The sequence below is a fragment of the Eleutherodactylus coqui genome, chromosome 12 (assembly GCF_035609145.1).
Source record: "Eleutherodactylus coqui strain aEleCoq1 chromosome 12, aEleCoq1.hap1, whole genome shotgun sequence".
Taxonomy (NCBI): Eukaryota; Metazoa; Chordata; class Amphibia; order Anura; family Eleutherodactylidae; genus Eleutherodactylus; species Eleutherodactylus coqui.
In genome coordinates, this window is record NC_089848.1 from 90063810 (window position 1) to 90079382 (window position 15573).

The 15573-nt window shown below is 45.7% G+C and overlaps 1 protein-coding gene across 3 annotated transcripts; it reads left to right on the forward strand.

Annotated features, from left to right (window-relative positions):
• Positions 1–6506: 6506 nt before the first annotated feature.
• Positions 6507–15323, forward strand: LOC136587212 (oocyte zinc finger protein XlCOF6-like). Of its 3 annotated transcripts, none has more exons than XM_066585766.1 (5): positions 6507–6802; positions 6901–7035; positions 7173–7293; positions 9462–9920; positions 12916–15323. In XM_066585766.1, exons 1-5 carry the CDS (start codon positions 6725–6727, stop codon positions 13866–13868), a joined length of 1746 nt encoding a protein of 581 aa, XP_066441863.1. In that variant the 5' UTR covers positions 6507–6724; the 3' UTR covers positions 13869–15323. The 3 variants fall into 3 exon arrangements, with proteins under 3 accessions (XP_066441863.1, XP_066441861.1, XP_066441862.1); XM_066585764.1 differs by having other exon boundaries at positions 6510–6802; positions 9462–10271; XM_066585765.1 differs by having other exon boundaries at positions 6511–6802; positions 7173–7272; positions 9462–10271.
• The last annotated feature ends 250 nt before the right edge of the window (positions 15324–15573 follow it).

The following is a 15573-nucleotide window of genomic DNA, read 5'->3' on the forward strand; positions in this document are numbered from 1 at the left end:
TATAGAGAGACCTCTGGTGGCAGTATGGTGCACTGCAGTGAAATAAAGCTAAAACCGTGGCGCAGAATTCATGCATTTTTCTGCCTGTACTTTTTACGGATGTAATAGGGACACTATACAACACCATTGATTTGCATTTGCGCGTTTTTTTCGCAAACCAATCGTTCGTGGTTAACATAAAAAATCTCCTAGTTTTTTCCGCATCTGTGGACTAAACTCACCATGCGTTTTTCATGCATGTTGCCAGCAGACCATGGAAAAAAAGTGACATTAATTAGGCCTTCTTTTGTTTTTTTGCATGCGTGAAAAACGCAGTGAATACAGATGCAACACGGATAAAAAAAACGTGCACACATCAAAAACACATCTAACACGCACATACACATACAGTAAAAGGCGACGCGTTTTTCACCTAATGAAATGGCAGACGCCCGTGATGATCCGGATTATCCGTTCAGATCCCACAGAGAAAGCAGATTTAAAAAGAAAAAATGTGTACTGCGCATATCCAACGGCGAACCGTGCGGACCATCCGCAGTACAGAGGTCCTTGCGCCTGCCGCCGCCGGTCCGCACAGGTGGGAAGGGTCCTCGGCATGGTGGAATCCAACCCGCCCGTGGACCTGAGGCCTCGCTTAATTCGGCATCGCTTACTGCCCAGGTGAAGGCGCTCTTGGGGTGCGTTCACACGTAGCAAAAACCACATCAACATTCGAACTATTGGTTTGGACTTGAACGCATAGCTGAATTCACACCTTCAATTGAAGGAATGAAATTGCTGCAGATCCGCAGCAAAAACCGCACCACGATCCACACCAACGCTGCGGAGCGCCCTATCTGTAGCTCTTACGGGGTGGATTCTCCTCAGCAAAACAATCTACATCTAAATCTGCTGAATTTCCATCCCAAAGTCCACACCATTAACCCCTTCAGTGGCTATCTCCAGAGCTTGCTGCACTGAAAGCCCGGAAGATTTCTGTGGACAGCTCTAGTGCTGAAAACTGTCTGAAATCTTCCGGGGGTTTTACTGCATAGTCAGTGCAGCAAACCCCAGAGATTTCTCTGCCGTAATATGGTAATAATAAACCTGCCACTGAAGGGGTTAATGCGGATTTGAGTAGGGATCCTCGGCAGATCTCACCCTTTCAATAGAAGGAGTGCAGTAAGTTGAGGATCCGCACCAATGTACCATTTCTTTCAGCCCTTTAACCCCTTCCCGCTCCAGGACGTACATTTACGGCTATTAACCCTTTAAATGCGGCTGTCAATCCTGACACGTCCCACACGGCCCCCCCACAGTGAGATCGGCCTTTTGAAACGCCCCAGGGCTACCTTAGCAGACTGCCTATCAAGCCATCCCCGTGGGGTGGCTCGATAAGACTGCCTGTCAAATGGCAGTATGACGTAATGCTGTAGTATTACGTCATACTGCAGGAGCGATCAAAGCATCACTGGTTGTAGTCCCCCAGGGGGACTTTAAAGTAAAGTGAAAAAAAAATTAATAAAGTTTTATCAATTGTAAAAAAAAAAAAAGTTCTAAAAGTTTGAATCATCCCCACTTTTGCCATATGGATTATTAAAAAATTGAAATCATAAAATAAAAATACATGCCTGGTATCACCGCGTCTGTAAAAGTCCAATCTATCAAAGCAGCGCATTATTTACCCCGCACGGTGAACGCCGTCTGAAAAAAAATTAAAGAACGCTACAAATGCACTTTTTCAGTTACCCTGTCTCCCAGAAAAGACGTAATAAAAAGCAATTAAAAGGTTTTATATATTCCAAATTGGTACTATCGGAAACTACGGGACATTCCGCAAAAAATGAGCCCTCGCTCAACTACGTTGACGGAAAAATAAAAAAGTTATTGCGCGCACAAAATGACCGCAGAAAATAATTGAAAAAAATGAAATGTCTTTGAAAAAAAAAAAGTAGTGCAGTAAAAAAAAAACTACACAAGTTTGGTATCTTAGTAATCGTACCGACCCATAGAATAAAGTGATCATGTCGTTTTTCTTTTAGTTTGTGCGCCGTAGAAACAAGACGCACTGAAAGATGGCGGAATATTTTTTTTTTTCATTTTAATCCACATAGAATAGAAGTTTTTCAGTACATTATATGGTACATTAAAAACTACAACTCGTCCCGCAAAAAAACAACAAGCCCTCATACAGCGACGGCGATGGATAAATAAAGGAGTTATGATTTTTTTTAAGGGGGAAGGAAAAAACGAAAATGGAAAAAAAAAGGGGGGTCGCGTCATGAAGGGGTTAATACTCCATGTTTTGGGCGTCAGGCCGGGTACACAAGGATGCATTTGCGCACGCAACATTTACACATGCAACATCCAGAGAACAGAACCCAATTCGTTCGTTCACATGCGCGTATTTTTCCTGCACATGCGGTTGTACAAATAAAAAAGCGCCCTGCACCGTGCTCTATTTTTCTGTGCATTTGCATACCAAAAGTCCCCATAGAAGTCAATAGGCACGCGCAATACGCTGGATATGTGACACAGGAGGAACAACACATCTGGGACTCACTAAGACATTTCAACCCAAGCAGTTTTTTTTTTTTGCTGCGCACAAATAAACAGGAGCAGAAAAAGTACATAAAATACGCCAACGCACGCAGAAAATAGAAAAGCATCATTCATTCCGCAAAAACACTGCGCTCATGCATGCATAGATAAGCATATCCCCCTGGATCCCTCATAGCCCCCCATGTGCCTTTCTACTGAACCCTCCAAAAGCCTCCAGACCACCCAAATACAGACAGCCCCTCCCACTGAGCTCTGATAACACTAGTCTACACCAGAGCCACCGCCACTACAAAGTCATGTGACTTGAAAATGTCACCTGACCTGCCGACGTCAGAAGCTCCTCCCCAGTGACGGCAGTTCGGCTTCACAGGAAGTGACGTCACGGCAGCTGGTTCCGGTCTGAGCTCTGGTAATTCCCGGCTGTCAGGGGGGAGGTCGGTGTGTACAGTGAGCCTCAGCACTACTTACCTCAGCAGCCAGAGCACCTACATACAGAACAGTGCCGGCACAGTGACAGTAGAATCAGCCTGTGTGTAGTGGGGCAGCTTCATAAGTAACAAGTCCATAACGTGGGTTATTACTGCAGCGCCCCCCCCCCTCCCCTGTTTTGTTGTTGATCCTATCGCCTAGGCGACCGTTTAAAGTGCGGAATATGCCGACAAGACGCACATAAGATGTAGAACGTTCTGCCCCGTGTGCGCGGAGCGAAACCCGTCGCAGTAGACTGAGCGCGTCTTTAGATGCGTTTTACGGGAATATTCCGCACGTGTGATAGATCCCAGAGGGGGAGGGGATTGGCTTCGCCGTCACTGCGCTCGCCAGGTTACACGTCCGTTTGTTTTGCGGCGCGCTGTAGTGTAGTTGACTGCGTTGTTGTGACATATAAATAAGGCCGCCTGCACACGGGCTGAAATCCCGCGGGATTTCCGCAGCTCAAAGCCTGCATAGGAGTGCATTACAATACGCACTCCTATGCAGACGGCCGCGGTTTAGCCGCGCGAAATCTCGCACGGCAAACAAACCGTGACATGTCCTATTTTTGTGCGGGGCTCGCAGAGCCTCGCTCAGAAACGTAACTCACCCGGCCGCCGGCTCCGGTCTGCGCATGCGCCGTCAGTCGGCACATGAAAGAGCCGGGGCCGCGAGGCGCGGGTGAGTACGCGCTCGTCTCTGCAGGCGCTCGGGTCGGGTCTCGCGGCGAGAATTCTCGCCGCCGGATCCGACCCGCTCGTCTGCAGGCGGCCTAAATGGGTTTATCGTACACAGAGCATTGTGTACACGCACCCCGTTTTTGGCCATAAAGTCATTCTGGTTATTACAGAAGAAGTGTTGGAGTCTTCTCTTTTTAAGGGCCGAGCCCTTTTTTTCTGCACCAAGTTCTATTAACGTACACAGAAAGCGCCGTGCGTTCGCTGCCTTAGGGCTCCTTCACGCTGGCAATCGCGATATCGGCGCGAGAAAATCGGAGGGAAATCACATTTTTGCTTACATGATTCTTGAGAGCCCGCATCGCTGCCGCCCGCGGTTTTCTCAGATGATAGACAATAGGAGTTTCTAATGTTGAAACCGCATTGCACAAAAATCAAAAGCGCGTGCGTTGTGATGCGATACAACAAAGTCTCCATAGGGAAACGCGGGCAATAAAAGAAAAGGCAAAACGCAGAAAGAGCGGACAGCCTGCGATTTACAAAGATATCAAGAGTGGAAACATCGCAGATGTGAATGAAACCATTGAGAAGCCCCATAATTCTGCGTATTCACTCTCGCATCGCTCAAAAAACGCGCGCTTTCCTCACGTAATTCCATCTTTCTGTTTTGTTTCTGGCGTAGAGAAACGGACCGCAAACAGAAACCAGCCTTTCTATCTTTTCTCCGTTGACATTGATAGAAAGCCGAGGGAACAGTTTGTTTGCTTCCGCTCCATTCGATTTACGGAAGACCCAGTGCGGTCTGCTGCGCTACTCGTTCAGTGGAATGGAAACCTCGGGGGAGATTATTGAAAGTTCGTGCGAGCAGATTTAGTTCTGTGATGCGACTTTTCTAAGTTAGGGCCAATTTCACGAGGGCACGACTCACGAATCTCGTGTAAACATGAAGCCCCTTGCTTTGAATGGAGTCGTATACACGAGTGATGCGGTGGGGGAAGAAATCGAGGCGTGCCGGGTCTTTTTGCGCTTCCCAGAACACATCGTCCGTTGTTTTCAATGGTACAGTAAAACATATCGCCGGATGTGCGGTACGAGAACAATGGGAAACACTTGCCACTCCTCTAACGCACCGGAATGCCGCGCCCGAGAATCGCTACTTCATAGAAGTGATGGGAGGGTTTTGCCAGAAAAAGCCTCGCATCGGCGTGAAAACGGACATTGGTGAACATGATATCTGAGTTTTCGGCCCGATATCACGCTCACCCGTGTGTAGGTAGCGTACGTGACCATTTGTTTTATTATTTACGCCTGGTTTCATCATCTTACTTTTAGGCCTAATATCCACAGGCAGATTTGAATTGAAGAATGCGCAGTTCAACCCGCCCATAGGGAACCATGGCTGTCCGCACTTGAATTTTTGCAGCATGCTCCGTTTTAGTGCGGTTCCCGCATGGACGGCTTCCATTCCATTGAAGTCAATGGAAGCCGTCTGATCCGCGGCCCATCTGCAATTGACATTGCGGACAGGCCGCGGATTCTGCGGGAAATCAGGAGTTTGAAAAAAAAAAAATGCACTGCACATGTGCGCCGGCCGGCGCTTCTGCAAACATCTGCAGTACAGCCCCGGACAGGTAAGCAGGGTCGCCTGCTGTAGGCAGGGTCAGATTCCGCTCGCGGCTCCTGCATGCAGAATCCGACCCGTCCGTGGACATGAGGCCTTAGCCTCAATTCCTGGACATGATTTAGGTGGTGCCACGGTTTAGACCTGGTTTATAACATTTATAAATGTCGCACACCTCCTCCGGGGGTGAGGAGGGGTATTTCCAGCTCCAACTTTCACAGCACAGAGAAGGAAGGTATTTGCACCTAATTTAACATAACGATTGTCACCCAAACAAACAAAAGTGCACAATGATCGTTGCGTCTAAACACGAGCCTTCGCGCACTTTTTTTTGTCGCTCATTTTCAGCCTGCGTAAAACTCATCGCTGGTGCGCTCACTTCTCGTTACATCTAAACTCTCAGCGCTTTACGTAGAATGAGAGGAGAACAATTCTCAGCGATGATCTGCCTGTCTAAACATTCTGCAGGAGCGCCAACAACCAGCGGGGTCGTCATTCGCTTGTGCGCTCGTTTAAAGGAGAATCGTCCTGTGTAAAAGTGTCGTTAGACCAAAGGTCACACATCAAGGTCGTATATGATAAATCTCCTCCTAATGGTCTAGCAGTGTTAATTAAGCCTTAATAGGTCAGATCTGCTGCCAGACTCTCTACACACGGCCGGTTCGGATTCAGTATACGGGATCCCGCAGAGGAATCCAACCTTGTGCCCAGCCAGTGATCCCTGTGTACCTGTCCGGATTCTTCATAATCTGCATTGCGAATGTGCCGGCTGGCGCACATGCGGAGTACAGATTATGCCACAGTGTCAGCTGCGAAAGGTCCGTGGATTGGATGGCTTCCATTGACTTCAATAGAAACTGTCTGCACCGAAATGGAACATGCTGCGATTGTTCCCTCAGCGAGCGGAAAATGGCAATTGATTTCCACTCGTGGACATGGAAAATCGATTTTCAATAGCATGTTTATGGGCAATATTTGCTGCGGCATCTGGAGGCGGACGCCCGCTCCGGATTCCACAATGCAAATACCCCCGTGTGCGTTGGGCTTTAACCCTTTCCAATCCACTGTCTGACCTCTGAAGACATTATGATTTAAGGCTGTACAGCTCCAATGTTGGAAGACATCTGTCGGGGTTCTCTTACTGTATATTGCCAGCCTCTATGCTGTCGGAGCCTATCCAGCGTGTCACCTCATGCAGTACTGGCTTTAGCCAGCAGATAGCGCTGTTGTATAACAGCAGAAAAAGAGTAAGCCCCCTAGGAAAACCAGGATACAAATAGGATTCGAAAGGGTTAAAGGGCTATATCACCTTTCATGTAAAAGTTTACCTCCACAATAACAAACTATTTCTGCCTACAGATTTTCCCGTCACTACAACCCGCGAACGCTAGCGGCCGTTTGCGGAGTATTCAGGATGGGCAGTGACAGCAGTCACCTGTCTCAGAAGATCCTCAAACTAACCCTGAAGATCATCTACCTGGTGACCGGCGAGGTGAGGGGACTGTTAGGATGTGACAATGACATCACTACTACCGTATGTGATACCTTAATATTTTACAGCTTATGTACCCTTCATCTATTGATATACAGGACTACATTGTAGCGCGGAAAACATCGGAAGAGCCCATCACGATGCCTCATCCCACCTCAGTGATACAGAACAAAAGTTACGATGAAGAGATTCTACAACTCGCCAACCAGATCATCCAGCTAATTTCTGGAGAGGTAAAAGGAAAGCAAAAATTTGGAAGGCAAGAAAAAAAAATTTGTAGAATTTCCAAGACACGTCCAGCTTGAAGCAACAGATAAAGAACAGAGTAACCTTCATGTGATGTTTATTATGTTATCATTGTGTTCTGCAGGTCCCTCTACGATGTGAGGATGTAACGGTTTATTTCTCCATGGAGGAGTGGGACTATGTAGAACGGCACAAGAGTCTGTACAGGGGCAATATGGTGGACGGTGAGCAGCTCTCTTCATCGGGTAATGTGCGCTGATTACACCCCACATTTGCAATCAATGGGGATTTCTTAAACCTCTTATCAACTTTATTCGCTGAGGATTTGGAATCTGCCGTTCATTTTTTGCATAAAAGGGCCCCAACCCCAGGCAGACATTGGTGTTGTGTAAAGACATCCAGCAGCAGATGTGATCCGCCATGCCTCACAACTGATTTAACTTGATCCAGTGGCAACACTTGTGGTCCCCCAGTTTTCATCCTTTCACTCCACTAATTGGGATTCGGTCTTCACTGCCGTGACCACCAGACTGTTACCCTAAAAATAGTCTTTTAGGCCACTTACACATGTGTTCTGAAAACTACGCTTGAAATCGCAGCAATTTTACAGTTGCCTTTTTTTGCATTGTGATGGGTGATGGGGTGCATTAAAAAGTGCTAAAACGGGCAAAAATAGAACAGACAGTGCTCAAAAATCGCGGTGATTCTAATGCCACAATTTTCGACAACGCCTATCATTGTGATGAGATGCGTTAAAAAGTGCTAAAACACGTCAAAGTAGCACTGACATCGCTCGAAAATCACAGCAGTCAATCAAAGGTCTGCGATGCCCCGTTGAAATCAATGGAAGGTTGTACCGTTATTAGTGTGGTGCTCGAGACGCCACGCTAATTGCGATAAAAAACAGCATGTGTGACAGTGGCCTGAAGAGGCAGTTTGACGCACTTGGTCAGTGTGAAGCCAGAGAGTGTAGATAGGGATGTAGTTGTAGAACAGCCGAGTTCAGATTTGAGCGGTCAGGAAAGCTGGGTGGTTCAGGTCAAGTACTAGCAGATCAGACACAAACTGGCACCTTCTCACAGTATAGAGATTGATTGCGCTGGCATCTACTGATGGAAAGAGAAAAACTAAATAGCCCAAAACCTTTCAGGATTGGGGACAGGAAAGCTGGTGCACAGGCTGGCCCTTAAACGCCTTAACGACCGCCCTTACGCCTTTAACATCAGTCGTTAAGGGGCTTTATTGTGAAACATGCGCTTTGTCACTGCGCTGCTGCAGAAGCTTGCTGCAGGTCTCCCGTGACAGGGAGAGCAGGCGCTCAGCTGTCTGATGTTAGTTCAGCATTCACTCTAAGATCAGGGACCAGAGAAACCACCCATCCCAGCTGATTAACCCTTTACTTGCCACGAACAATGTGACTGCGGCATGTAAAAGGCTAACAGAGGGATGGGGCTCCCTCTGTCACTCATCGTATCCCGAAGATGTGATCACAGGGTCCTAGTGGGTTGCTATGGCATTTAGAGACTTGAAGACGACCTTTCCGGGTCTGCCATCTAGTGTGGCCTATGAGGCTCAGCCAATATAATCGCAATTGATTTCCGCTCATGGACATGGAAAAGCGATTTACCATAGCATGTTTATGGGTAGTATTTGCTGCGGAATCCGAAGGCGGACGCCCGCTCCGGATACAGCAATGCAAATACGCCTGTGTGCATTGGGCCTTAAGGGGTTAAGGATCAAACTGGTTATGATAAAAAGGGGTTAAGGATAAAACCGGTTATGATAGAAAGGGGTTAAGAGTCAGGCTGAGTGCATGCTCCCACTCAGGAAGCAGGAAACTGACAGAAAAATCTGCGTCTCCCACAGATAACACAGAAGACATGGCGCCAGCCATACCTGACAGCAGGAGGAGGTAGGGGACGCGGCTGGCCTTGACCGGCGGTCATAACACATCTGCCCAATTTTATAGAGTTTTTCAGGGTTCATCCATCCTCTTATTTCCTGTTGGAACATATAGAACAATGATACATAAATTATTTTTAAATAATAAACACTACTTACGTATTCATGACTATTAAATGGGCTTTACCATGAAAGCAAGTTATCTCTTATCCACAGAAGCTGCTACTCCATTCATTTCTATGGGACTTTAGAAAATATCTGAGTGCTTGAACCCGACTATCTCCACCCGTCCCATTGAAATGAGTGGAGCAGCAATACAGGTGTGCGACCACCGCTCTAATCATGCAGGGATGCTCCAAATTGTTGGGAGCCCCAGTGGTCAGGCCCTCACCGAGATAGCTGTCCCTTATCCTGGTAACATGGGATAACTTGTTTTCACGGTAAAACTCCTTTAACAACTTGGAAGGGGTAGATTTTGGGATATTGCAAACTCTTTACTTTTTTATTTCAGGTCAACACAACAGTAGAAAAACCATAGAAGAGCACGCTATTGTGTCATCTGATTATACAAGGGATGGAGAAGACATGATACAAGAATTTCAAGGAGAGGACCTCAGTGTCTCACCTCCTTCTGCCGCTGTTTTCACTGAAGATTTGTCTTTTGCTTCTCCTAAACACTTGGGATCTTCAGTTGATACCTCAGACAGTATTCCTAGAAGCGATGCGTTGTTTACGCACACTATGCCTAATGATTGTGACATCCAGAACCCGACGTTTATATCCCAGAAAACACTTTTTACCTTGAATAAAACATTTCCGTGTCCCGAATGCGGGAAATTTTTTAAACACAAAAACAGTCTTTCGATACATATTAAAACCCACACGGGGGAGAGGTCGTTATCGTGTTCTGAATGCGGGAAAAGCTTCATCCATAAGCGGAGTCTTCTTGATCACCGAAGAATTCACACCGGTGAGAAGCCGTTTCCTTGTTCTGAGTGTGGGAAATGTTTCCGACATAAAGTGGGCCTTCTAAGCCACCAGAGGACCCACACGGGGGAGAAGCCGTTTGGTTGTTCGGAGTGTGGGAAATATTTTGCAGGGAAAACGGCCCTTAATCGTCATCAGCGAGCTCATACGGGAGAGAAGCCGTTTTCATGTTCTGATTGCAATGCAAGTTTCACACGGAAAGAATATCTCATTGAGCATCAGAAAATTCACACCGGGGAAAGACCATTTTCATGTTCTTACTGTGAGAAGAGCTTCACCCATAAATCCACTCTTACTCAGCATCAGTGTATTTGCCCAGCAAATAAATCCTCTCGTAAGTATAACAAAAATGGCAAAAAAACGTTCAAATATTTTACAAATGAAATTTACACCAAAGCCCCTTGAGGAGCTACCTATTTTTACACTCTCCCATATCCACCAAAGCTTAAAAGCCCCCTTAGACAGAACAATTATCGCTTAAAAGCCATCCTTTGAGTGAAAACTGTTGCATCTAAATTCGCGGCCATCGTGCACTATGCTTTCATCACTGATGACTGTTATCAGCGTTGCGCGCTGATTTTCTCAGCAGGCAGCGCTGATAGTATACTTTCAGCTGGCATCCCGCTGGCAGTTCTCGGCGGGATACCAACTGAAAGCTCCAAGAACAATGTAGCTGTTTGCATATACAAAACAGCTGCTTTGTTCTCGGAGCTATCACAGCAGTATCCCGCTCCGCCTGCATTTAACTCTTTAAAGGGGTTGTCCCGCGGCAGCAAGTGGGTCTATACACTTCTGTATGGCCATATTAATGCACTTTGTAATATACATTGTGCATTAATTATGAGCCATACAGAAGTTATAAAAAGTTTTATACTTACCTGCTCCGTTGCTGGCGTCCTCGTCTCCATGGTGCCGACTAATTTTCGCCCTCCGATGGCCAAATTAGCCGCGCTTGCGCAGTCCGGGTCTTCTCCTGTCTTCTATGGAGCCGCTCGTGCAGAATGCAGGCTCCGTGTAGCTCCGCCCCGTCACGTGCCGATTCCAGCCAATCAGGAGGCTGGAATCGGCAATGGACCGCACAGAAGAGCTGCGGTCCACGGAGACAGAGGATCCCGGCGGCCATCTTCAGCGGTAAGTATTGAAGTCACCGGAGCGCGGGGATTAAGGTAAGCGCTCCGGTAAGCTTTCTTTACCTCCCTGCATCGGGGTTGTCTCGCGCCGACCGGGGGGGGGGTTGAAAAAAAAAAAAACCCGTTTCGGCGCGGGACAACCCCTTTAAGTAGCTAATTAGCTACTTAAGAGTTATGTAAAGATGATCGCTCAAAACTGTCACTCAAACTGTCATTTTGAGCAATTATCATTTAGTGTACTTTACTTTCAACTCTACCAATATAATATGTAGAATTATATCAACCAGTTTATGCACTCAACACTACACAATGCTTTTTCTCTCTTTACCAATTCCTAGTTGGGGATAGAAAAAACAGAAAAATTGGGGTTCCTGCGCTGCTTTGCAAGAGATAAGGACCGGTTCTTTTTTCCACAAAGAATTGCAGCGGTCAGTAATGATTCATACTAAAGACATTTATTTAAACATAACAAATTGAGGTCAAAGCCTTATATAAAATAAGTATAATAAATAAATATACTTGCAACGTGAAAAATACAATGCAACGCGTTTCGACGTACTGGACGTCTTTCTCTGCTTGAGAAAGACGTCCAGTACGTCGAAACGCGTCGCATTGTATTTTTCACGTTGCAAGTATATTTATTTATTATACTTATTTTATATAAGGCTTTGACCTCAATTTGTTATGTTTAAATAAATGTCTTTAGTATGAATCATTACTGACCGCTGCAATTCTTTATGGAAAAAAGAACCGGTCCTTATCTCTTGCAAAGCAGCGCAGGAACCCCAATTTTTCTGTTTTTTCTATTTCTGTGTGATCCGTCCTCTTATGAGGTACGGATTTTTCTGGGTGATACCTGCAGCTCTCCATTGGAGTTCAATTCGGTGGATATTTCTGTGATAATAAGAAAGAAAAATGCTGTATGCCTGCCTGGATACTAGGTGCTGACATGTTCACCCTAGGGTGTCATGTCGGGCACCAGGTGAGTTAATACAAGTTACCTACTACCTTTTGAAAAGTGTTTGGCGCCCTCCTTGACTTCCTCTCCTAATTCCTAGTTGGGGAGAGATTGATGGTTGAAGAGCAGATAAGCAGGGTGTAGTTGATTACAACACAGTGCTATCTCTAGATCAAGTGACAGAGTGGTAGGAACTGAGCCTAAATGTACTTTGAGCAGGTGGAAGGGGAACAGATGATTTGGATGGAGAGCAGAGCATGACAAAATAGTAGTACTGCTATTATATCATGCTAAGACATGGGATTATTTGATGCTCAGCATTTCCCCACATCTCCCAACACTGTCATATAGCTCTGTGTAATAAGGTTTCTCCCGCCAGACAAACTAGAGGTTTTGTTATCCTCTTTTACTACTTATGACTTGGAGTGTATGCAATAAATAATGACATATAACTTCTCTGTGGACTGCACTTCCCTGTGTAAAGGACTAACGTTAACTTACAATTGACTGTGTTGATTTCTTCCTATCACTGGAGAAAGAACCTGAGTGATCGTGTCTCACAAATCCCTTACTGTGTAATGTGCCCTCCTCACAGCATGTTGGTTCTTGCTCAGAAGAGCAGTGTAAGTGAAGGGCTGCAAAGCTGCTTTCACTGACAGATTTAGCTATTTTGTCAGTCCTCCAGTCTGCAGTGCTTGGAAAACATTACAAGCATAGAAACCGAAGAATCAGAAATTTTTAATGAAAACCAATAAGTCTTTATTTCCAAAGACACATTGATTAAAAGAAAAAAAAAAGTGCAGAGGTGTACATTAGCCTTTAAGAAGTCTTAAGGCTTGATGAGATATGTAGAATTGAATATCACTATACATTTCTTTTATTTCTATCAGGGCATTCCAAGAAAACGACTGAGAATCGTGACATTTCCTCTTCCGAACACACAAATGAAAATAAAGCGATTATGCAAGAATTTCAAGGAGAAATCCCTAATATCCCGCTGCTCTGCCCAACTCCTTTTACTTCGGATTTGTCTTCAGGTTCTCTTTCGCTCTGGAAATCTCCACCGGAAATGGTAGACGGTATTCAGAGAAGTGATGAATTGTTGATGTATCCTGAGCCTAATGACTGTGTCACCCAGAGCCCCACGCTTGTATCCCCTTTTACATCAGATTTGCCTTCAGATTCTTTTCTGCACTGGCGATCTCCACCAGATATTGTTGACTGTATCCCTAGAAGTACTGATTTACCTGTGCATCCTAAAACGGATGAATGTGCCATCCAGAATCCAACTTTTATTTCACAAAACACAGTTTACACCTTTAAGAAGACCTTTCCATGTCCTGAATGTGGGAAATGCTTCAAACAGAAGAAAAGCCTTGCTACACACATGAAAACCCACACAGGGGAGAGACCCTTGGCGTGTGCCGAATGTGGGAAGAGCTTCATCTATAAACGGAGTCTCCTCGATCACCAAAGGATTCACACCGGTGAGAAGCCGTTTCCTTGTTCCGAGTGTGGAAAGCATTTCAGACATAAAGTAGGCCTTCTGAGCCACCAGAGGACCCACACGGGGGAGAAGCCATTCGGTTGTTTGGAGTGCGGGAAACGTTTCACAGGGAAGACTGCTCTTATTTGCCATCAAAGGACTCATACGGGAGAAAGGCCTTTTTCGTGTTCAGATTGTGGCACGAGTTTCACACGGAAAGAATATGTTAATGAACATCAGAAAATTCATAGCAGCGAGAGAACGTTTTCTTGCTTCTACTGCAGGAATAGTTTCACTCCTAAATCCACTCTTATTCAGCATCAGTGTATTTGCCCAGCAAAGAAGATACTTTTATGAAGAAGTTTAGTTTTGTGTTGAACTTTTTTTTTTTTGGCATAGTGTATTACCCTTAACCTGTGCTGCTGTGACTACGACTACTAACTACTAATACTGGACATAACATTTTTGTTGCACAACATGATATGGATGAAAGGCATATCACAGAGAAAAAAAAACAAAGAAGAACTTGAAGAGTGACTGCACTTTAATTTTTTTATGTACAGAATAGGCAGTTATAAGCATCTTTGCAGTAGGCCTATTCTGAATAATTTTGTTGAAACCGCTATTCAGCTATGCAGCTTGGTGAAGACAGATTCTGTCTCCAGCTAGCTAACTGCATAGCAGAACAGGGAGCTCCAGCTGTGCCTGCACTGGTCTCTCTGGTGGAAGCACAGTTGTTCCAAATACCAGTTTATTTTTAAAGGCTTTTATATACTTTTTTTTTCTAGAAGTTAGGCTGCCTGTCCACGGGCGTAGCGGTATCCGCCCAGGAGCTGGCAGACGGATCTCCCCCGGTTAGCCTATCTGACAGATAGACTGACGGCGGCAAATCGCAGCATGCTGCGATTTGCCGTCCACGAGCAGAGAATCGCAATGATTCTCCACTCGTGGACAGGGCGGCTGCGCTCTCCATAGCAACGATATGATGAGCTTACACTGCGTTCCCCACAGCCGGATTATCGCCGCAGGCAACGCAATTCAAACTCACCCGTGGACAGGCAGCCTTATGTGTTCTCCTTATCTAGTGTTGTACTAGTTTTACACTGAAGACACCTAATTAAAGAACTCTTCCCAAGACATCACTCCTGCACTACTCCCAAATGCAAGTCACTGTCTGTCTGCTGTTCCTAATGTCATGTCCTCTCTCTATCTGACACTGACTCTTTCTAAATCGAAACTTCTCGTGTTTCCATCTACTAATCTATCTAAACTTAATATATCCTTTTGTGGAATCATTGTATCCCCTAGGCAGCATGCTTCCTGTCTGGGGGTTATATTTGACTGCAAGCTTTGCTTTACTCCCTATATTTAATCAATTGCACATTTCTGCCACCTGCACCTCAAAAACATCTCCTGATCCGTACTTGTCTTGACTACTGTACTTCACTAAACGTTCGCTCACTAAACTCTCCCTTCTCCAAACCATCCTAAATGCAGCATCCGGGATGTTCTTTTGGTTCAGCCACTACACTGATGCCTCCGCCCTGTGCCAGTTACTACACTGATGCCTCCGCCCTGTGCCAGTCACTACACTGATGCCTCCGCCCTGTGCCAGTTACTACACTGATGCCTCCGCCCTGTGCCAGTCACTACACTGATGCCTCCGCCCTGTGCCAGTCACTACAAAAATGCGCATGTGAACAAACCCATTGACATCAATGGGTTATATTCTCTGTGTATTGCGCACGCGAATATGCTTGTGTGAATGTGGCCTCATTCATCACTCTCATCCATAAAGCTCTCCACAGTGTTGCACCGCCTTGTGTCTGTCTACCACCCTACCAAAACCCATTCATTCTGCTAAGGATCTCTGACTAACATCCTCCTTAAAGAGGGATTCTGGTCACACACTAACATTTTAAAATCTCATGTACATCATGACAATAAGTCATTTTGTAATGGGTTCACTGTAACTGGTGTAGCTACTTTCTTCATTTTCTATTACTTTCCACGTGAAAAAGATCCCCACTTCCGCTTGTCCACATTTGCTACTTCCTTCCAG